The sequence below is a fragment of the Ambystoma mexicanum genome, chromosome 3q (assembly GCF_040938575.1).
Source record: "Ambystoma mexicanum isolate Mex_15411 chromosome 3q, UKY_AmexF1_1, whole genome shotgun sequence".
NCBI lineage: Eukaryota > Metazoa > Chordata > Amphibia > Caudata > Ambystomatidae > Ambystoma > Ambystoma mexicanum.
This window is the reverse complement of record NC_090926.1, coordinates 244,484,073-244,506,897: the sequence shown is the minus strand read 5'-3', so window position 1 is coordinate 244,506,897 and position 22,825 is coordinate 244,484,073. Positions and strand designations below refer to the sequence as shown.

Genomic DNA, 22,825 nt, shown 5'->3' with positions numbered 1-22,825 from the left:
GGGCTCTATGGGAATGGGGAAGGCGCTAATAACGGCACCGCAATTTTGCGGTGCCGTAATTAGCTCTCAGGTCCCTTAGCGGGTTGGATTTTAACGCCTGCAAAAAGCAGGCGTTAAATCCCCCAACCCGCAAAGGGACCTCGTAGTAAGGCGGTAAGGATTTACCGGTACCAGTATTTTACCGGTACCGGTAAATCCTTACCGCCATCCGTGTAATGAGGCCCTATGTTGTGAGATGAGAGGCTCTACTCTGAAAAGAAAAATAGCAACCCATTATGCTGAATGAGGTAATGACAACCTTCATTTATTTCATTGTTTATTTATAACACGCTTAATACCAGTGATTTTTAAAAGTGGGAATGGGAGTCAAACCTGTGTTGTGGCACATTGCATTGCTTCCAAGACAAACGGTTTGCCCCTGAGCTATCCTTCCTCCCTTCATCTCCGTGAGATGGTGCACAGTGACTTAGAAACTGAACTAGGACTAGACTTACCAGCAAACCATTGGCATTAAGTACCGTGAGACACACGCTACAGGAGCTGTGAAACAGTCTATGACCAGCAAATGGTCACAATGTGCTACAATTGGCTGCCCAGGAAAATGCACAAACTTTGCCTAAGGTTAAACAGCAGGTGCTGGATCTACCACACAGCTGGGGCAAAAAACAAATACATGTTTATTTACTGCTGTCCTGTGAATAAGCTTAAGAAGGGAGTCAGGGAGTGATTCCAGTTAGTTTTAGGGCACCATTTTGAGCCTTACCCCTCCTCCCCCCTCGACCATGCTGCTTAGCGAGGTCCAAAGTGAGAATTTCATGGAGAAACAATTGCCTATTGCTCACGATAGGGTTCATGTTAGACAAGACTTTGATTTTGGAAAAAGTGGACTTAAAGTGTTGCGTGGAACATGGAATAGATGGTTGATCTCACACTGATGGAAATAATCCACGCTTGGATAAGGGGTATAGGAAAATCTTTCAGTTGGATTTGGACCAGTTTCTGGGCCGCCAAATCTAATTAGATTGACCACCCTTTTGGGGGAGGGGGTAGTGTTTAACCTTGGCCTTCATCAGGGTCATCCGCGTCTTGCCCTTTGCCCTATGCCACAAAACAAGTGAATGTACGTTCTGGATAATGGTGAAGAGGGCCTGGTGAGTAGGGTGTGTTTGTTACTCTGCGTAGATATTGGGATTTAGGGGATGTTAAGGTCAGTCAGTCTCAGTGTGCCTTATTGTTGCATGCCGGTTACCTTCTTCGGGTCAGGGATGGGTGGGTACTGTAAAGGAATAAAGACTATTTAAGATTAGAGATTGTCAGAAGCACAGGACCCATACTGTCTTATTTTTGATGTTTCAGAGAGAGAAAGAGAAGAGAGGGAGAGAGAAAGAGCCTAGAGTAGGAGACACTGAAGTAAAGTAACGATTCTCCATTGTTTCCTTTGGGAAGCGAGAGCCAATGGAGGAAGTGTGTGTGGGGGATAGATTTCTCATTCTTTTGGATCAGTGATAGAAAACATCATGGAATGAAAATTCTGCTGGATTCCAAAAATTGGTGTGGCCATGTCTTCTCCATTCTAGCTAAGATAGTGAGGTACCAGAGCCATAATCATTCTGCATTTTCCAGTGTCAGAGAGTGTGTGGGAGAGCGAGAGAGAGACAGAGAGACAGAGAGAGGGATGGGTGAGAGAGAGGTGGAGAGGGAGGTAGGGAAAGAGACAGACCACTGGAACACTGGATTCCCCCTCTTCTCTTTTAAAAAAGTGAAAGGGAGTGTTGCACAGGATTGCATATTCTTCTAGCTTAAAGTGAAAGGAGTGTGATGGCTCTGGTAGCCTTTGACCTTGTGCGCATTGGTTAACAGGAGCAAAGAGAGAATTAAGGAGGCCTGGCGTTTTCCTCTGCATGCAAGATTAACAACACTCTGAAAGCAACTCCCATAAGAGATGTCAATGCAGCCTAAAATGTAAAGCCAGCAGAGCAGTGACCAAACATTCAGCAAATTATAATGTGATGAGATTGTAAAGAAAAATGCTCCCTATCATCATATTGATAGGTTAAATATTGGCAAAGGCATCCGATGGCTTTCAGGTGTTTCTATCGCTAAAAAGCCAGTGACTTTCATGGGCATGACTGGATAAACTTCCAGTGCAGAATACACCTCGCTGGTGGGATCAAGGGCTCCTCTGATGCCTGTCCAGTTCCTTAAGTAGGCACCGACCCTTCAGAGTCACGGGCTAAGCCTTGTCACGAATGGTGGAAGTAACCATCTTACCTTCTCAGATATTTTCAGTTGGTGGATTCAATAGCTCCACTTTCCCACAAAATCATGGATTGGTGCTTTGCCATCAAACTTTATAATGTAGTATAACTTTGCATGTTTACATTCCCTTTTGCAAGGCTCACAGCATAATATCACTTGTTAGTCCTGTTTTGGTGAGTACAGCTTTCTAGGCAGGAGTGTCCTGCCCGTATTCTTTCAGTCCAGGGTTAGAAGCTGTCGAGTTCCATGGACTTCCTCCTCGGCTGCTCCTGCTTCTCTTCCCACTCCTCCACTTCCTCACATGCCGTGCTTCCTTTGCATATGGCGAGCTTCTCGGACCAGCTCTGTGGCCGTGGGCACAGGATGTAGTTATATATGAGGGATGCCAGAACGGCACCTATCAACGGTCCGATCCAGAAGACCTGCAAGGAAGAAAATCAAGTCTCATTTGTATTTATTTGTAAAGGCATGCTGTTCCTACCAGAAACACCGCAGGTCACAGCAGAGGGACGGGGAATCTTGTGCACCTCTGCTGTACCTAGGATCATTCATTTCAGAATGCGGTACAGTTTGGTGAGTGACAGGGGTGTAGGTGAGTGGGTGCGTGACTTGATGGGGTGGGAGGAGGCACAATGAAACATATGATGAGACAATGCAGAAGGCCATTGCAACATAATAAACAATATATACACATTGGAACTACCCTAAACCGTTGCTCGCATTATACACAGGAGCAGTAGATGGAAGGCCAGAGGGGCCGTATGATGGGATGTGTTAGTGCATCTGAGCCTTGAAGGGAGAGTGGATGTTGTTGAATGGCGGGTTTGAATGCTCGGGATTGTGGTGATTGTCTTGATGTCCAGTGGGAAGAGAGTTCAAGTCGTAGGGAGGAAGGGATGCAAAAGTATGAAAGGATAGACAGGGTAGGTGGGGGGGGGGGATTAATTAGGGCATTGGAGCAAAGGGTGCAAGGTGGTGCCTACAGACAAATAAAGGTCTTTGATTTGAAGTTCTCCTTGCCTTAATTACTGTTAGTGCCCTTAACAAAATTGCGAATTTCTTCAACCTTTCCTTGGGTCAGGGTGTGGTTCCAGGGTCTAAATAAGGCTTTCATCAATCCTCTTCTACAAACTGTTATTTATACCCTTTTATGTTGAGTAATTATTATCCAATAGCTCATCTTCCTTGGATAGCAAAGATTATTGGTGAAATTGGTGATCATAAAACTACAATGTATCGTTATATAAACAGATCATAGACCCATCAGGGTTCTGTTCTAATCACAGAACAGAAACGGATTTCGTCTCTGTTTGTGACCACATCTTGAGCAATTCTAACAGTGCCCCCCCCTCTGTCTTTGCTGGGAATGTTAAAGCTGACTGTCACTTTTGACATGGTAGAACACACCATTCTCTTAGGCTACTTAAACCATTGATTTGGGATATCCAGGCAAGCTATTCATTGGTTTCACAGTTTCCTCTCAGGAACATTTCAAGCTGTGAGGTGCATTCCTTTAATTCCCAAGCCAAATTCTGGTGACCTTTTTCCATCTCCAGTCCTGCTTTGAAGAATCTGGAAAATGGATCACACACAACAGACTCCAATTAAACCCTTTAAATACTGAGATAATGTTAGTGGTGCCAAAGCAAACGTTGTTGAGAGGCTCTTGTCAATGCTCATCTCTACTTCTGCTGTTTGGCTTACCCTCAAGCTTTTCTAATAATGTGAAGAATCTTTGTGTCATCTGGGAAAGTGATTTGAGACAAGTTCATCCAGTCAACCAAGTAGTTAAGTCCTCTCATTTCACATCTGCTTAGACACAATCTACCTTATTTACCTCACAAAGATACTGTTGTGGTGGTAACTCATGGATTAATTACACCAATGCGTCATACGTGGATATTGCAGAATACTTCTTGAATCAACTCCAAAATGTTCAAACCGCAGATGTCCATCTTATATTCTGAATTCCTACATTTCCCTCAATGTCATGCTTTAGACACATTACGTTGGTTACCTGTTCAACAATGCATTATTTTTAAGATAGTGTGTTTAATTTTTAAGAGCGATTATGTCCTGGCACCTCAATACCTCACTTGCAAGATGACTCCTATCAACCAGTAAGCAATGCTGCAATCTTTCCATCAACATCTACTGATCCCCCCCCACCCATAAGGTGGGAGGAGACAGACAATTCTCTGTATTGGGACCACGCCGACGGAACCACTTGCATCTGGAACTCTGCATGGTCAATTCCCTCTTTGCCTTCTGGAAAGGTCTGAAAACGAATCTCTTTTTATAATACTTTTACTGTGACTTACTTTTTGCTACTTCGCATGTGCCCAGATGCAGTCTACACTGCCCCGCAGGTTGTGTCATGCGCACTTAAACTATTTAAATAAATCAAATAATCAGAGTGTTGGATGCCATGGATGGTGATGTTGGAGAGGATATGGGAGGCAGAGGGATAGCTGACAGTGTCAAAGGGTGACAAAATATGAAGAAGGTTGAGTGTTTTGATTGGTGAGCACTAGTGAATATTAGTCAGTAAGTTGGAGATGTCACTCAGCACCATAGAGTAACGAATGCGGGTGCCAGATTCAAGCAGCTCGAAAAGACGTAGACCTTTAGGTAGCTAGCGATCCAATTAAACAGCACTTGTTCACGTATTTTAAAATAGTGTGGCTTAAACGCCACTGCATGGTCATCGTCAGTTGACTGGTCTCACGGGAGATTGAAGGTTGGAGACGAGAGGGTGCGGAAGTGCGAGCTAGGAAGTGGTGTTCAGAAATGGAATTAAGAGCAGAATGAAAGTCAAGGAAGGCTCAGTTTACAAGAGACCAGGGTTGGAGAACATGATCTGTTAGGAGATATGATTGGGGTTACACACACTGCACACCAATCTCCCCAGCAGGCGCCTTAACATGCAGATCTTTGTGGCTGGAATCGGAGTCTGTCGTCGCTGCGATCTCCCACTAGCTGACCATTGATCATAAAATGCACAGTCCTCCATGCTTTGCTTGGGATGTTTACCAGGATCTACGTGATTTTTCTGTGGCTGATTTTGCCGTGATGGAAATGTTCGAATGGGAAATGCACGAATACAAAATGTTCGTACATTTCCCATGCGAACATGCAGGGATGCCCCCCTCAAATCTCGAGCACTATACTGTCCAGTATAGTAAGCGGGATGTTGTGGGGGACATCCCCACAGCCTCCATTTTTAAAAAAATAATAATTTTGTTCTGTCGGGATAGTTGTGGGGGTGTGTCCCGTAAACCCCTGCTCACTGTAGTGAGGGGGTGTTGCGGGGGACACCCCCCAACCCCTGGTTTAAAAAATAATAATAATTCACAGCAACCCGACCAAAACACCTAAAAACATACCACGAAAAGTTTGAACTTTTGGTAGTTAGAACTTTTGTAGTGTGTGTTTTAGGTCTTTTGGTGGGGTCAGTAATTTTTTTCCTGACATTTACCTATTCCGTTTAACCAGCATCCCATCAGCGCTTTCAAGAAGCCCTGCAGAAGTCAAGGATGAAATACAACTTGACAAGTACATTTTAACTGACTTCCCCTGAGGCCATTGCTAATGGGTCTTCTTGTACCTCTATACTGGCACCTGGTTTACCACACTGTAAAGAATGATAGGCTGGCATGTGAACATTATGAAATGTGATTCGTAAGAAGTTTGAAAACTTCACACATGATTGTAAATAAAAGCAAAGATGGAGATTTGGGTTGAATATGGGGGCTCAGCTGATGGGGTAAAGCCATAGGCAACTACCCAGCTCACCTCTGCACAGCTCGTGTGTTTGCAATGAATGGTGTCACTGCGATGCCATCTATTTGGAACTCACTTCTATTCACTAGCCAGTGCTTCACTAGGGTTACACACAACTACTCATTTCCAGGCGAGTCACCGGAGATAGCAACTCTTCGTACGGGTCCCTGATCAGCCATGTTATGCTGAAACTTTGAGGAAGTGCGGCAAAAAACATAGAAGGCAGTCTCGCCCCTATGCAACAGTGACTCAAAGTCCAGGATGAACAAATGAGTTTCTGCAGTTGGCTAACAAGTGTTTTTAGATGTCTGTCTCTGTGCCTGGGTGGCCCTCACAGGAACTAGAGCCTGTTTCGTGGGATGGGCAAAGCGGGTGGTTGAGGGCAACACAGGCACTTTGAGGGCATATAATCAGCTGTTTCCATCCAGCATTCGGAGATTAATGTACAGGCCCATTGCTATTGTCTGTATCTTTTGCTTTGAATTTCTAGTCCAACGAAATAAACAGGGCAGCACTGAGTCTGTCAAGTGTGTATTGAAGGTCTTATTTGTAAACAGAGCTTTTTAAATGGGGAGCGATTAGTGGTAGACGAATTGAGACACATCTTTAAGTGTCAATAGGCAAGACCTATTGTTAGTGGGATGTCCCTTTAGAAGGCCAAATATGGTGTGATTAGAAGCCGGAGGAGAGCCTAACAAGTACCCTGCTGTGTAAAACAAGGACAAGATTTACTTTATTTTGCATGTTATTTCACTGGTGACTTTACCACTGCCAAGTACTGCTGTAAAACCTAGTGAATATTTGCTCAAATTCCCATTAGCACATACCTGTTCCAATTAGAGATGAGAGGGTATGCACCCTAGTGTCTGTATTGCAGACTGGGTTCAAATGCCGCTTCACCACATAACCAAAGACTGTGAACCTGGGCAAATTGTCTAATCTCACTGTGCCTTAGCTGCCAAAAGTGGAAATCCCTAGATGTGAATCCGTGTGCGGTGTTCACCAATAAAACAATTTTTAAAAAAGTCTCACGCGTGTTTTACTTAAGCAATAGAACCCGAGCGTCGGGGGCCTTACCGAAGGCCCCGGGGCATTACCAGAGTCGGTAATGCCCCCGACGCGAGGGTTCTATTGATATTAGTACCCTGGCCCACAATAATTACGTGATCGGGGCACTAAAAGCTTTTTTTTTGTCCCGAAACGCTGTGTTCCCAGCGCGTCCGCTGCCGAAAAAGGATCAAAATGAAGGTAAGTGGGGTTGGGAGGGCGGGAGTGGGATGGGGGGAAGAGGGAAAAAAACGTACCTGCGTCCCCGGCGGGGGACGAGGGAAGCCCCCAGTCGTGGCCCCGCTCCGAGTCTCCACACGGCTGGAGGCTTCCCTCGTCCCCCGCCGGGGACGCAGGACCAAGAAGGTAAATTGGGGTGGGGGGGCGGGTGGAAGGGAGTGAAGGGATTTTAAAACAAAAAAAAAAAAAAACACTTACCCGAGTCCCCGGCGGGGGGCGAAGGCAGCTCTCAGCCGCGGGTAGGCTCGGAGCGGGGATGGTCCCGCTTTGAGCCTCCTCATTGGCTGAGGCGTTGCCACGCCCCCCGCCGGGGACAAAGGCCGTGGAATCCCGACGGAAAGATTTCCGGCTGGGTAGGGACCTGGCGAGAGCCAATCAGAATGCTTGTTTCATTCAGATAGTCTCTCGCTGGGTTTACTAATAGAACTTCTGGCTGTGGGTAGCGAAACTGCTTTCCGTGTTGCAATGTATTCACCATGCAAAGAAATGTTTGCCGTTTCAGAAAGTTTGGATTACCCTGAAAGTCTTGTTTTCAGGTGCTGTTGCTGAGTGAGGGGACTTACAGTAAATGAAATGGGACAAAACATATTCAGTCTTTAATGGCCCAAGAGCAGCTATTCTCTGTAATGACACATTCAGCAAAATCATTGCAAAATCCAATTATACAACAGCAATAAATGTACACAAGTGATAATGAAAGTGAATCGTGTTTTGCAATATCGTTGTCTACTTTACTGTCTCTGCTAGTTACTTGTAACTGTTTTAATTACCAGTTAGCTTCTTTTGTTTTTAGTGCAATGTTTGCATATTGGGGAGGTTATGTAGTGCAGGGGTCCCAGCATAGGGGTTTATTCTGAAGCCTAGTGTTTCATCCTGGACATTGGAACGCCCGCCCACTCAGTTTAAGAAACAAAGAATCCATCACAATGTTCAGAAAGGTGCTGAAAACTGAGTTATTCAAGTAGAATGTTTACCATACTGTTTCTTACACTGTTCCTCTGTAGCCTAGGGAACTCCCCTTCAACACTGTTATTGAGTTTGTATTGCCGCCTCTGTAATGTCTGGCCTAACCTGTTAAGTGAATATTCTGTAACAGCGCCAGGATTCCTCCAGGCCGCTGGGCACTTTATAAATCCAAATAAATACATTCTGCTATGCTGTGGAGAAATCTGATGGTCCAACATTTGGACACATTTAAGGTGGGGATTGTGTACCAGAATTAGGTCGTTTTTACCCCATTGACGTGTATTGAATGAATGTCAATTTTTGGTGGGAGGAAGTTGAAGATGATTGTGAAAAATCAACAGTGTGGGCTAAAGAAAAACAGGAGTCTCCCGTGAAAATCAGGATAATTGGTCGGTATCTAAAAACTGCCAGGCGAACACTCCTCCCAGCCAAAGGCCTGCTGCTTTTTTCCCCATTTTATGACAAAATTGTGACCCACAGCTAAATATATACTTTAACGCTTTCAGAAAGTTCTTGTAATATGGACTGCATTGCTTCAAAGCGGATGTATCAGCAATGCCACACGTTCTGCAAGGATGGGTGTTTCTATCATGGATGGCCCTTTCAAGAGAACACATATCCATGGCACAGACTGCTTCTCTTGTCAATTGCACCTTTGGGAATACTGATTTGAATGGCGCACAGGTAAATTGTATGAAGACAGCGCTCGGGGCGTGCTGCTTTGACACCGTCTCAATTCATATGCAAGGTGCAAAACCGAAGCGGATTTGCCACTAGATAATTGCTATTTGACCTTGCAGATATGCGCTGTAAAGCAATGTGATGTATGACAGTGTGGTGCCTCTGTTCTTTTGCATTGAAAACATCGCATCAAGAGAACATCTATTGTCAGCAACGTTGGGTGCTGCAGAGCAGGACAGCAGAGCGCTTTCAGTTCGGCCATTTCAGGAAAAAAAGGTGTTATGCACTGAACAGGGTTTTAATTGCACATAACTGCACAGGCACGTTTTACAAACAAAGGTGTGACGGCACATTCATATAAAACGCAGAACTGTGACATTCGTTGCATCTGGGGGTGTGGGGGCTTTGTCATATGGGGGGCCTGGTCCAGATCAACCTTTTGCTCCATGGTTGATCTGGCCGTGATGCAGGCCGAGGGAAGAGAGATAAGTGGGCTGTTGACATCGAAGTGCAGGAGAAAGTGGTGAGATGTGTAAGGATATTTGGCATGTTACAGCACTACTGTACAAGTAGCATTACAGCACTACTGCACAAGTAGCATTACAGCACTACTGCACAAGTAGCATTTTTTTTTTTCAGCACCACCACAAGGGTGCGGTGCATTGCTATATGGGTTAGCAGATTAACAAGGAAAGACAGGCTATTCAGTCAAAAAACGATTTTAACATATAAGATGCAAAGCTATTTTTACAGTTAAAAGCACACGTGTTCATTTAAAAATGCACACTATTTTTCACCTGAAATGCCTATATTGCTAGAGACACATTTGAAAATTAACAGCTAACATATTAACCATTAACCTGACTAATAAAACCTTATTTTATTATAACTCACTAATAAAATGTGTTCTCTACTGCAGAATTAGGCATATTTTGAAAACCAGTTAAATGAGTGTGCAGATTTTTCCTCTCTTCTCTGCCTGATTATCCGTGTTGTTGTGCACAGTAACTGCAGGAGGAAGGAAGTCAGATTTGCAACAATTGCAAATGTATAAGCGAAGCTATTGTTTAAAAGTAGGAGGATGAGAGATGATGGATTTCATTGGAACACGTCATAAAGAGGGCTGAGAGGAAAGTTTTAGTGGGCAGTAGCAGGGAAAAAGACAGAGAGACATCTTTCTGCACTACTGGGGAGAAGACCTGGCTGTGGGGGTGTCCTGCTGCAGTCGAGACTGGGGAAAGCTGAAAGAATTACATTTCCACTGGCAGAGGCTGTCCTATCTGAAAAAGCTGAGAATTCCAGGCAATGACCCCGGCTTGAGAAGGCAAGCGTCCCTTTTCGTTGGAGTTAAGCCAAGAGAGCCACATTCACAGAGAGAATCCTCTAAACAGATAAGGTAATTACCTAACTGGGGGAGCTGTGTGTGTGCACGAAAGTATGCAGTCAGTGTAGAAAAATGAAAGTCCCGTGCGTGTCTTAATCAAGTGCTAATGTTGCAATTTAAGTTCTGTTCTCCGCCACTATAATTGCAGTGTGTCATTGAAAATGCTTTGATTGTTCCCTTTTATTGCTGTAAAGAATGAGATTATGTCTAAATGCAAATTTTATAATACAGAAAATATTTGAAAACAGACGGGTGGTTTATTTTCTATTTACCATTACAATGCCAATGATGTGGGGAGATTTTTAAACAGTGCAATGGTCATTTTAAGACAGATGTGTGTATGTCAGAATCAGTATGAATAATTGTGAGTGACTGTAGTATAACTTGTTGGAGGTACATGAGCCAACGGGAAGAGAGACTCTCTGAACATAGCTCCCTACCGTATATAAGGTAGTGGAAATTACCACAAGACTACCACATATAGCTCTCTGTCGTAAATAAGTCAGTGAGTTTGCCCATGGTGGCGCACCAACACTATCCCTGGAAATTGTGGTTTCCCTAGAATGCAGGTCTGAGGTCTCTCTAGTGATCACACGAAAAATCTAAGCGAAGATAAGGGATTCTGGACATTGGGGCCACAAATAAAACAAGGGAATTATGCTCACCAAAATACCACCAACCATGTATACCAAATATGCAGGTCTGGGTGCTGAAATAATGCATGTCCATTGTATTATTGTTGCACATGGCCAAATCTGAATACAAAGAGTGATTATTGCTAAGTTATTTCTCAGCGGTAATAAAATACCGTCAGGCCCCAAATCTCCACAAAATACCCTACATATTTATGGTGCGTTGCAGGCCGGGAAAGTGATCATAGAGTACCTACTGGGCGTGGCAAGCGTGTCTCACACTGCCATTTGCACATTAAAGGGAACCCATTTTATAATAGCAGTGTGCCACTAGAAACGAATTTCAGAATGTCACAAAGGGAAACCACATTCTCAGATCTAGTGCAATATTTAGAGGCAAAGTTATTTGCACATGGGAATTGGTCTTCGAACAGTACCTTAGAATGGAGTAACCGCATTCAGGGTGAGGTGCAGAAAGAAAAACTAGACAATATTTTTGCAGAAGGCAGCATAATTCAGGTCTGCCTTACAAGATTATTGAATGCAGCCGATAAAAGTGCAGAGAAAGACTGTTTAATACGGCTATGCGGCAAAATATGGTTTATTTTAAACAAGTCACTGCGAATGCAAGAGAATGATACTCAGCTAATTAACAGGTTAAAGACTGAATTAGATGGGGCAAGTAAAAATCAGGAAATGTTGAGAGCAGAATTGGATGTATGCCAAAAAGACATGCAATTAAAATGCAGAGACTTTGATACTCAGTTATCCAAAAACAAGAAACAATTTGAAGATAGTGAGCAAGAATTGACACACTTAAAAGCCTTAGTGGATCACATTAGGCAGGATAAAGATGAGGTTGTTTCAGAAATGCAGATTTTACAAAAAGAACATTGCGAAAAAGAAGGTGATCTCCAGAGTGTAGAACAAGAAATGATTAAAATGATCCAAGAAAGAGACAAGAGAAGTAAAGAGTTCAATGAATGCCAAATGCAAATGTGCGATATGCAGGAGGCAATTAATAAAATGAGTGATGAAAATAATTATTTGCATGATGAAGCCAACAGACTCCTTAAAAAGTGTAAGGACTTAGAACAGCAAATGTGCATTCCCAGGTCCCAGGAGAGGCGGCAGGGCACCACATTCAATGGAGTGGAGGTGAATTCTAGCTCTGCCCAAAGAGCTAGTGCCCCAGTGACTGGGCCGGTGACTGAACTTGGTTGCAGCGCCCTTGGGGGATTTGATACTCCCATTGGGGGCAGCCACCAATCTCATACACCTGAAAACAGGATTGAATCACAAAATAGTGCAATTCCATGCATTGCAACAAGTAGCCCCATAAAAATAATGAAATCCATTAAAGCCCTGATCAAACCATTTAAAAAGGGAGGTGAATGCTGCATTGAGGATCACTTAGAAGCGGTGCATGACATTTTTAAAGCGCTCCAGATACCTAAGGAACAGTACAGACAATATTTTCATTTAACTTTAGATGCCCCGACGGCCAGCATCATAAGGGGATTAAATGAACAGCAGAATATGACATGGCTGGAGTTTGAAAAAGAAATTAGGCGCCATTTTTCTCCTTTTCAGTCATTGCAGGAGGCAAAGAAAGTTGCGTACACTATTACTGCTGGACCTAATACATCACCTCGCCAATTTTTACAAGACTTAAAAAGAGCATTCTCTCGCTTTGATGTATCTTTTGACTCAAATTCCAATGAGTTTAAAACCGCATACTTCTATGGGCTACAGAAAGACATTATATCCCAATTGGTCCGTGAATTTGACCGTGACAAGTCCCTTGAATGGATTGTACATCAAAGCACCAAGCTATATGAGGTACTCTATTGTCAGGGTAGAGAAAGTGATAAAATGAAAGATACTAGGCCTAAATCTAAAGAACCCTCAGCCACAGTAATGGAAATCAGGTCAGCCAAAATGTCCCTTGAGTCTGCTCAAAGCCAAGGTAAAAATAATGTGACACCTGAACAAAGGGGTAATCAACAAAGATCGCCATTTACTGTACCAATATTCCAATTACATGATCCTAGTAATAGAGAGAGCTACATCAGCCCTAGATATTTAGGAGATAGACCCCGGGTAAGATACCGGTCTGATATGGCAGGTATGAACAATAATCAGAGACAAAATCAAGATCAAAGAAATGATGGTCCCTACCAGTCATTGGGGACACAGAGCAGATTTGATCCCAGCACCATGATATATGGTAATCAGGATAGGCCCCGATATGTGGATCGATTTACTGATAATGGAAATCAATATAGGGGCCAGTACCCACAATCTGAGAAACAGGACATGAAGCAAAACGTGAACTACAGTCCACGCCAGTACAATGATTCCCCACCAGGGGACTATAATCAAAGGATGGGTGCAACCCGCTCCCCTCCACAAATGAATCAAGAGTTCAGAAACCATCCCAACCGGTATCAATCACCTGAGAGGTATCAGAATAGATCCAATCAGGGGGAAAACAACCAATATCGACCTAGGCCACAGAAAGAGGATCCTAGAGAGGTGGAAAGGTTCCAATGCCTTGAGGCCCAAGTGAAAATGTTAGCTGAGCAAATAGGAAAGCTCTATACAGCGCAAAAACAACCTTCCAAAGAGGGGGCTGATGGCCATAGCAATGACCGGGGGGCTTCCGAAAAGTGACTAAGTACTCATGATAACTGCAGTGCCAAAATGACAGATAGCTCTGATATAATTTTGCATAACGACTCTGAGATGTCTAATGGATTAAAAATGAAAGTACCAGTAAATGAAATTGTGACAGAAAGTGCAAATACTTCTAAAAAAGAGGTACGGTTTAACTTAGAGCTAAATAAAACAGTAAGGATTTGCACAAATGAAAAAGAAACATTAGGAATTCCAAAAGAACAAAGGGACAGATTTAAGAAAAATGACTCATGCATGGGGAATACCAGTGAACAGGGAGTAAGTGGGGATGCCATAGCTCCTTCCCTGGGCAAGCAAAACAATTACCAAACACAGACAGAAAAAGGAAATACTCACAAGGAGGGTACAAGTCAATCACCTGAAAAATTCTTTGAGCCACATATTTTTGAAGAGGCTGAAAGGGCTGGTATTACACTAAATGATCACAAATGCACAGAATTAAAAAATGACAAATTGCTGAATGATGTTGTGACACATGTTCAGTTGGAAGGTTGTAATGTGGTCTCTGATGTTACCCAGATGGATGGGCGAACGGTGGCCACACTCCAAAAAACCTCTGAACATGGAGAAATGAATAAAATATCTCGCACAGAAATGGGTAAAAAGGAGGGAAAAATGTCTTTTCATTTACCAATGTGCTTAGCCAAAAGTGAAAAAGACCTGAGAAAGGTGAGCCCTGAAATCAGTAAGAATTCACATTTCTTATGTGTATTAGAGGAAGTTGAGGACAGATATTATGCACCCATCACTGTAGAAGAAAAATGCCACACCTTTGCTATGATTGACACTGGCGCACAGGCCACAATTATGTCCAAGGAGCTGGTAAAGAGTATCAATGAAGGGAGGCCTCCACAGAGTCAGATCACAGTGAAGGCAAATCAAGGCCCAGTGCATAACTTTAATGGGGAGGAGGTGCCCATCATAGGTGTAACTGAGGTTGACATAAAAATAGGAAAGCACAGAATGAAACAAGAGGTATTGATCACATCTATTTGTGAAATTCCATTTCTGATGGGGACAGATTGCCTGAAAAGATTGTCTCCTCTCATAGATGGGGTGAATGGAGTGCTGTGGTCCTTAACCAAAAAACCATTGAGGCCTAAGAAACTAAAATCACAAAACAGCAATATAAAAGAATGTCACACCATTGCCAAAACAAATGATGCTGTGGAGGTATATCTCCAGAATAGCTGCATACCTAGTGTCACTGTTATATTAAGGTGTCAAGACAAAGATCAGAGCGACAATGAAAAACTACCTGTACAAATATACTTGGACCCAAGGAAAGATTGGCAGACTGCCATAGACGAACACACATTACGTTTCTATTTAAAAGAGAATACATGCAAACAGAATATTGTTCCTAAAACAGATTCAGAAAAACACATTACCACTCTGGCAGAGATACACATGGAAGATGAGCAACCATGGGTTCACGCTGGTATAAATGATTATCTTAAAACAATAAAAGCCACTTTAGCGCTTGAACATGAAAGGAGTTTCATTAATGAGAAATTGTTGCAAAAAATTATGGAGAGGGAAGAAATCCCGAAATTTAGGATTAAAAACCAATATGTTTCTGGGTTGGACAGTCCAGACTTTGAAAACCGAATTACAGGCAGATGCATGCTTAAAATTAGCATTGGGCAGAAAGCAATTTACCATAATGTATGGATAGTGAGTGGAGCACAAAATGAATTTTACATGGGCAATGACATCATGCACAGAATGTGTATGGTGTTAGATTTCCTTAATCAAAAAATATGGTCACGCCTAGGTGGGCCGGCGCCTGAATTTGGAGACAAAAGAAGGGCTTATCATTGTGCACAACTAGTTCCTTATGCAGTCGAATTACAGATGAGGAAAAATACTATTGTTCCTGCATTTACAAAACAGTTTGCAATAACACTGAAATGCAAAAATGGACAGCAGATGAAAGGCTCTGATGCATTTGTATGCCTGAATGAATCCATAAAACAGCAAGGCCTGGATTATGAATACATTCCATTGGTAGACATTGGTGAGGGATCTGTAAAAATCATGGTGAATAATAAAGGTTGTCAGGATATTCATTTAGAGGAAAACTCCCCATTAGGAATGGCCATACAAAAATCACATTATACGGCAGATTTAAATAACATGGTGATTGGGAATATTCCTGAAAAATATGTAGATGCCAAGGGCGAGTTGCCAGAACACCTGGACTCTCAGCCCAAAGGAATATTTAAAATTCACTCTGTGTATCCTTATGATTCAAATGAGACAGTGTGCTGCCATCAAGAGGATTGCATAATATTTAATTTAAATGAAAATGAAACAGGAAATCAGCCCATTGAAGTGGAAGCTGATCTGCCAAAATATTTGAAAGTGGCAGCTCTACAAAAAGACACAGCCACACAGTTAGAGGAAAGCGCTGAGATTCCTTTACCAGAAGAGTTTCCAGAATTTTCCAGAATGGTAGAAGAGCAGATCTCCTTAGCGGATGCATGTAACAGCGATGAGGATCGACGCAATCTGAGGGAAATATTTATGGAGTTTAAGGATGTATTTGCAAAAGATGCTTATGATTGTGGTTTAACTGATTTACATGTGGCCACACTACCAGAAGGTTGTAGCAGAAATCCAGTGTTTGTGCGCCAGTATAGACTACCGCTGGCATGTTTAGAATCATTGGCAGAGATTATTAAAAATTTGGAATCACGGGGAATAATTATAACGGAAGCTCGTGGTTGGTGTGCAGAGAGAAAGTGTATTAAATATTGAATGCTGTTTTATATGTGTTTGTTTTCTTTTAACTTGTGTTTAATTTCAGAAAAAAGAAAAAAAAAAACGAAGTATTTTTACCAAGCATGTTTTATTTTTGGCAAAAGGATGAAGTTAGTATTGTGCTATGTACTTAATCTGTTTATTTTCTATTTTGATTTAGACAATTAACATTATTTGATCGGAGGTTCCGGGATCAGAGGCCACGGGAGACGATGGAGTCCTGGAGTCCCCTGGATGAAGACCAAAAGATGCCTGCCTCCAGGTGGAGGTGAAGACAAAATAACCGGAATGCCAAAAGAGATGACTACTGTGGATTCAAGATTGCCAAGATGAAAGAGTACTCGAATGAACCGAATAACTTCGCTGGTCGGGATATACCAAAAGAGACAAAGCAAAAGTTCCGGCATATGAAGTTCCACGTATTTATTATTTTAATTATTTATTTTAACTTGTTATATTACTTATTTGTTTTAGTTAGTTGTTTTATTTCATTGTTTTTAATTGACTTGGAAAATTTAAACTTAAAGTAATGCCACTTCCACTGAGAAGGCAAATGTGGAACATTTTATGAACTGATGGACTCAGATGAAATGTTAATTGCAAATTTTCATTGATGCACATGAATATTCATTTTGTTGGATTGCTATATTGTAAAAAAAAAAAAATAGAACAAGTTGTTTTTAGGAATTGGCTTGGATTATAGCCAAGTTCTAAAAACAAAAGGAGGGTATATGTAAGGATATTTGGCATGTTACAGCACTACTGTACAAGTAGCATTACAGCACTACTGCACAAGTAGCATTACAGCACTACTGCACAAGTAGCATTTTTTTTTTTCAGCACCACCACAAGGGTGCGGTGCATTGCTATATGGGTTAGCAGATTAACAAGGAAAGACAGGCTATTCAGTCAAAAAACGATTTTAACATATAAGATGCAAAGCTATTTTTACAGTTAAAAGCACACGTGTTCATTTAAAAATGCACACTATTTTTCACCTGAAATGCCTATATTGCTAGAGACACATTTGAAAATTAACAGCTAACATATTAACCATTAACCTGACTAATAAAACCTTATTTTATTATAACTCACTAATAAAATGTGTTCTCTACTGCAGAATTAGGCATATTTTGAAAACCAGTTAAATGAGTGTGCAGATTTTTCCTCTCTTCTCTGCCTGATTATCCGTGTTGTTGTGCACAGTAACTGCAGGAGGAAGGAAGTCAGATTTGCAACAATTGCAAATGTATAAGCGAAGCTATTGTTTAAAAGTAGGAGGATGAGAGATGATGGATTTCATTGGAACACGTCATAAAGAGGGCTGAGAGGAAAGTTTTAGTGGGCAGTAGCAGGGAAAAAGACAGAGAGACATCTTTCTGCACTACTGGGGAGAAGACCTGGCTGTGGGGGTGTCCTGCTGCAGTCGAGACTGGGGAAAGCTGAAAGAATTACATTTCCACTGGCAGAGGCTGTCCTATCTGAAAAAGCTGAGAATTCCAGGCAATGACCCCGGCTTGAGAAGGCAAGCGTCCCTTTTCGTTGGAGTTAAGCCAAGAGAGCCACATTCACAGAGAGAATCCTCTAAACAGATAAGGTAATTACCTAACTGGGGGAGCTGTGTGTGTGCACGAAAGTATGCAGTCAGTGTAGAAAAATGAAAGTCCCGTGCGTGTCTTAATCAAGTGCTAATGTTGCAATTTAAGTTCTGTTCTCCGCCACTATAATTGCAGTGTGTCATTGAAAATGCTTTGATTGTTCCCTTTTATTGCTGTAAAGAATGAGATTATGTCTAAATGCAAATTTTATAATACAGAAAATATTTGAAAACAGACGGGTGGTTTATTTTCTATTTACCATTACAATGCCAATGATGTGGGGAGATTTTTAAACAGTGCAATGGTCATTTTAAGACAGATGTGTGTATGTCAGAATCAGTATGAATAATTGTGAGTGACTGTAGTATAACTTGTTGGAGGTACATGAGCCAACGGGAAGAGAGACTCTCTGAACATAGCTCCCTACCGTATATAAGGTAGTGGAAATTACCACAAGACTACCACATATAGCTCTCTGTCGTAAATAAGTCAGTGAGTTTGCCCATGGTGGCGCACCAACACTATCCCTGGAAATTGTGGTTTCCCTAGAATGCAGGTCTGAGGTCTCTCTAGTGATCACACGAAAAATCTAAGCGAAGATAAGGGATTCTGGACATTGGGGCCACAAATAAAACAAGGGAATTATGCTCACCAAAATACCACCAACCATGTATACCAAATATGCAGGTCTGGGTGCTGAAATAATGCATGTCCATTGTATTATTGTTGCACATGGCCAAATCTGAATACAAAGAGTGATTATTGCTAAGTTATTTCTCAGCGGTAATAAAATACCGTCAGGCCCCAAATCTCCACAAAATACCCTACAGATGGAGAGAGGGTGATGCTAGGAGCAGGCGAGGCGAGGGAGGACGATAGAAAGAAGAGGTTCTGTATTGGTATTGGTTGTAAATGGTGGTCAGACTGTGGACAGATAGGAAATAGCTATGTTCAAGGCAGTGGATATTTAAGATGTCTGCCTCTTTCGTAATTGGACAAGGAGAGCACACTCTAACCTCTTGTTTGTGCCAATGTTCTCAGGCATGAAAGAACATTTTCGATACAGTGCTACCGGGGTGGGGTATAGATGATTGTTAGGAATGTGTTTTTTCGCTATCATAATTTATTCAAATTGTTTTTTTTCTGTCCTCTGCATCCACCCCTTGTGTTGGGCCCCCATTCCCAGTGCTAAGTCAACCTGCAATTGCCGTCATTCTTGTTGTCTGTTAATGTCTAATATTTCTGGTGAAAACACTTGATTTTAGTCAAATGTGGCAAACATCTGCATGGAGCATGACCTCAAAACAGCCTCAAAAGGTCACTGACGGCCATTTTGTTGAGCTCCAGATTTTTACCATCCTCGCACTGGCCCCTTAGAAACTTCAATGCTTTTGTTCCTGCTATAGTGCTGACACAATTGTGGGGCACAATAAAATGGGTTTAGTGCCACCCTGAGCACACCCCACTCTCTGCTAACTTTCTTCTTAGAGTAAATTTCAAGATTCTTACCCAATGCATGTAGAACTTCCCCGTTACTATTGCAGGGCCGAAGGATCGGGCAGGATTCATGGAGCAGCCAGTAACATAAAACTGCAAAAATAAAGATAAATGTTAACATATTCATCTAACAGAACATATTTCGTTGCATGCCTGAAACTGTGGGAGTGTTACTAAAGCCAAGTATTCATGTTGTGGGTAAATTGTTCCTTCCTATTGGTGTTAGATTGTGGGGCAACGTGAAATGGGATAAACCACACAGCGCAAGTTCAGGGAGGCTGGGCCTGCCCACTTCATCACACCAACCACTTTCATAACTTTGCCCAAAGTGCATTAACAGACAAAGGCTGGACTACCACCCAACCTGCGCTCTTCCTTACACCACTTCCTTTGGGGAGCGCCACAGAGAGGAGAGCCTGCATAATCCACCTTAAACCTTTGCTTCCCCACGCTCCTCTCTCTGAGGCGTGCATATACAGCAGTTGACCCACAAATTGAGGCTTCAAACCCGCTGATGTATCTGCTCCTGGAACTTGGCCACCAGCACCTTGATGTCAGCATTACTGCGTGCTTAACCGCAATCAATCCCCTTTTGCTGCTCGGCCCGAGAACTGGGGAAAGGATCCGCTTTGCTGTATCTCCCCCAGTGCCCGCGTCTCCTTCCTTCACAGGACTCTACGGCTCCATGGCAACCACCATTCTGACAACCCTGACTACGGCCTCCTATCAGCGGGTGATGTTCGCATCTAAACTGCCTAAACTGACCTGTCTTCTAAAGCTGAACAATCCCTGTGCCCCTATTCTGGGCTGCCCTTCCTGCTGCCCGGTGTAGTCACTGTGCCCTTTGTGTGAGCTCGAAAAGGTGAAGTGTGCATGGTCGTACCTACCCCCAATAAGTGTCCAAGACACACGGAAAGGCCTATGGATATGGAGGGGGATCCCACATTGTCGGTGCGGTGGCTGTCGGTTGAGGCTAGAATGCAGAGGATGAGCTGCAAGGTGGTGATGATCTCCACGGTGACGCCCTGGCCTGCAGTTGCATTGTTGCTGAGCTGCAAAGATGTGTTTGAAAAAGACATTGCATTTGTCAGTCGTGCCAGGCATAATTTAATCTGCCGTTCTTGTCTATACATTGCAACTCTGTTTCCGTTGTACTCCCTAAACATTTCAAAGCCCTATGGGCCACAATTCTGAAAGATTTGCATTCGAGCAAATGAGGATCTGCCTTTGAGTAGGTTATATTTGCACCACCTGCTTTTTACCCGATTCACAAATCCCAAAATTGGAGCAAATCTGGAGATGCCTGCAGCCTCTTTGAGAAACTCCTATGCAAATTCGATTTAGAAAGATTTGCGCCAAAAGCATTTTAGGGATGCTCCACCGATCTCCAGAACTGCTCATCGTGCAGGCTTTGCGAGCCAGGAATCAGAAAGCAAGCACACGCTGGCTTTTCCTTCTTGCTGAGCAAGGCTCCTTGTGGCTTCTTCATAAACAACTTTCATTTGATAAGCCACTGCACTCTACACGGGTCCCTTTATTCTCACAGCTTGAAATCAATGCCTTTTACTAGATGACATTGGAGCTGTACATTTCCCATCAATATTGTCACTTTCACATAAAGACAAACCTGACATTGCTGATATTAGAGGCTCCTACTGATGCAGGTAAAGTCTAAGAAAAAGTTGAATTTTAGCTATATCATAAAACACATTTGCTGTATGCCATGTCCTCCCTGCCTCACATCCAGCATTGCAGTCACTGCCACCACAATTCTTGCATCATTGATGCCACCGTCACATCTTCTGCATCAATCATGCCAAAAGCACATTGTCCACATCATTCAGTCATACCACTGTCACATTGTCTGCATGGCTCCTACCATTAACACATCGTCTTCATGACTCACTATACCATCACCTCGTATACTTCATGGGCACCACCGTTGCCACCGTTACGCAACCTATATCTTCACTTGTACCCCGTCACATCATCACTTGTATCCCGTCACTTCGACTATCCTTCTCCGTCCATACTCACCCCTCCTCTTCACCCTACACATGGCCTGGAGGGGTGCAAAGCACTCTACAGGTGTCCTACTCACACCCCACTTACCCCAAGCATCCGCAAGAGCTCTGAGCTGGCCTGACAGGCTCAACAGCTCTACACAGGCCACCAAGATCAAGTACATCCGGGATACCAGCAAAATAAGTTTCCCACCACTGTTAACACCATTCCATCATCTACATCACAGGTACCTCTATCATAACTTCAGCATCACTGTTGCCATGTCACATCCTCTACAGCACGCATACCACCATTGCGTCGTCCGCGTCACATCGTTTTGTCTGCATTATTGACTCCATCATTTACAAGTGACGCATCAGAAAGGTTGCATCGCAGCTTGCACACCAGTGGAACACCATCAGCACATGCTCGCCAGCGTGAAATCCTCTTTGCAGGCTCTGCATCACTGAAACCCCTTTACGCGATCAGCGCCATTACTTTGAATGTTGATTGCTGAAGTCCCAGAATGCCCCTCCTGTCTCTCCGTACAGTTTCTTCTCAACATGGCCTGACCTATAGAAGTCCCTAAGGATGGATTCCTCCTCACAGAAGGACCTAGGGAAATATTTCACTCGAAAGAGCAATAAGGGAGTGCGTGGAGGCAGGGAGTGTCCTCTCCCCAATGAAGGTATTTGCTTCGGAGAAAGCAGGTAGGGAATGGATCTGGCAACTGAGCTCCCCTCACCGAGAAGGATGATCCTACTGGGCAGAGGGCAAAGACTAGAGAAGAACACAAATTCCATTCTCCTCTCAGCCTGGACTCAGAAAAACAGCCATGGGCATGTAATGAAGCCTTACAAACTGATGGAAGGGTCATTATCGCAGGATAATGACCGGCCCTCGCGTTATTGCACGATAATGACCCCTCCCGAGGTCTATAAGGCTTTTAGCACATGCTGATTTATAACGAAAAAGGCACATGCTTTTTTTTATGAGGGGAACTAATTAGCACACCAACATAACATGTAAAGTTAATGTAGAGAACCTGAAACCTTAACAATATACATTACCCATTTTATATATCAGTTTGTTGGTTTGGCGAATAGAACTGGTGCATGCTTCTCTCTGTTTCTACACAGCTAAAGACAATTATTGTCATGTTTATACTCAAGTCAGAATGCTTGGAACCAGCTCTGCATCGGGAATTATAGACTGCCTTGCACACATTCTGATTGGCCGAGAGAGAGTCTGTTATGGAATCCACGTAC

The 22,825-nt window shown here is 43.0% G+C and overlaps 1 protein-coding gene across 1 annotated transcript in view; it reads right to left on the bottom strand.

Moving 5' to 3' along the window:
- Positions 1 to 773: 773 nt before the first annotated feature.
- LOC138582397 (aquaporin-2-like) overlaps positions 774 to 22,825 on the bottom strand; it is a 24,080-nt gene continuing 2,028 nt past the window's right edge. Inside the window, exons 2-4 of the mRNA XM_069653663.1 lie at positions 20,441 to 20,605; positions 19,566 to 19,646; positions 774 to 2,681 (exon numbers count right to left, since the gene is read on the bottom strand). Of these exons, the coding sequence (XP_069509764.1) occupies positions 2,487 to 2,681; positions 19,566 to 19,646; positions 20,441 to 20,605 (441 nt within the window). The 3' untranslated portion in view covers positions 774 to 2,486. The remainder of the gene's footprint in view (positions 2,682 to 19,565; positions 19,647 to 20,440; positions 20,606 to 22,825) is intronic.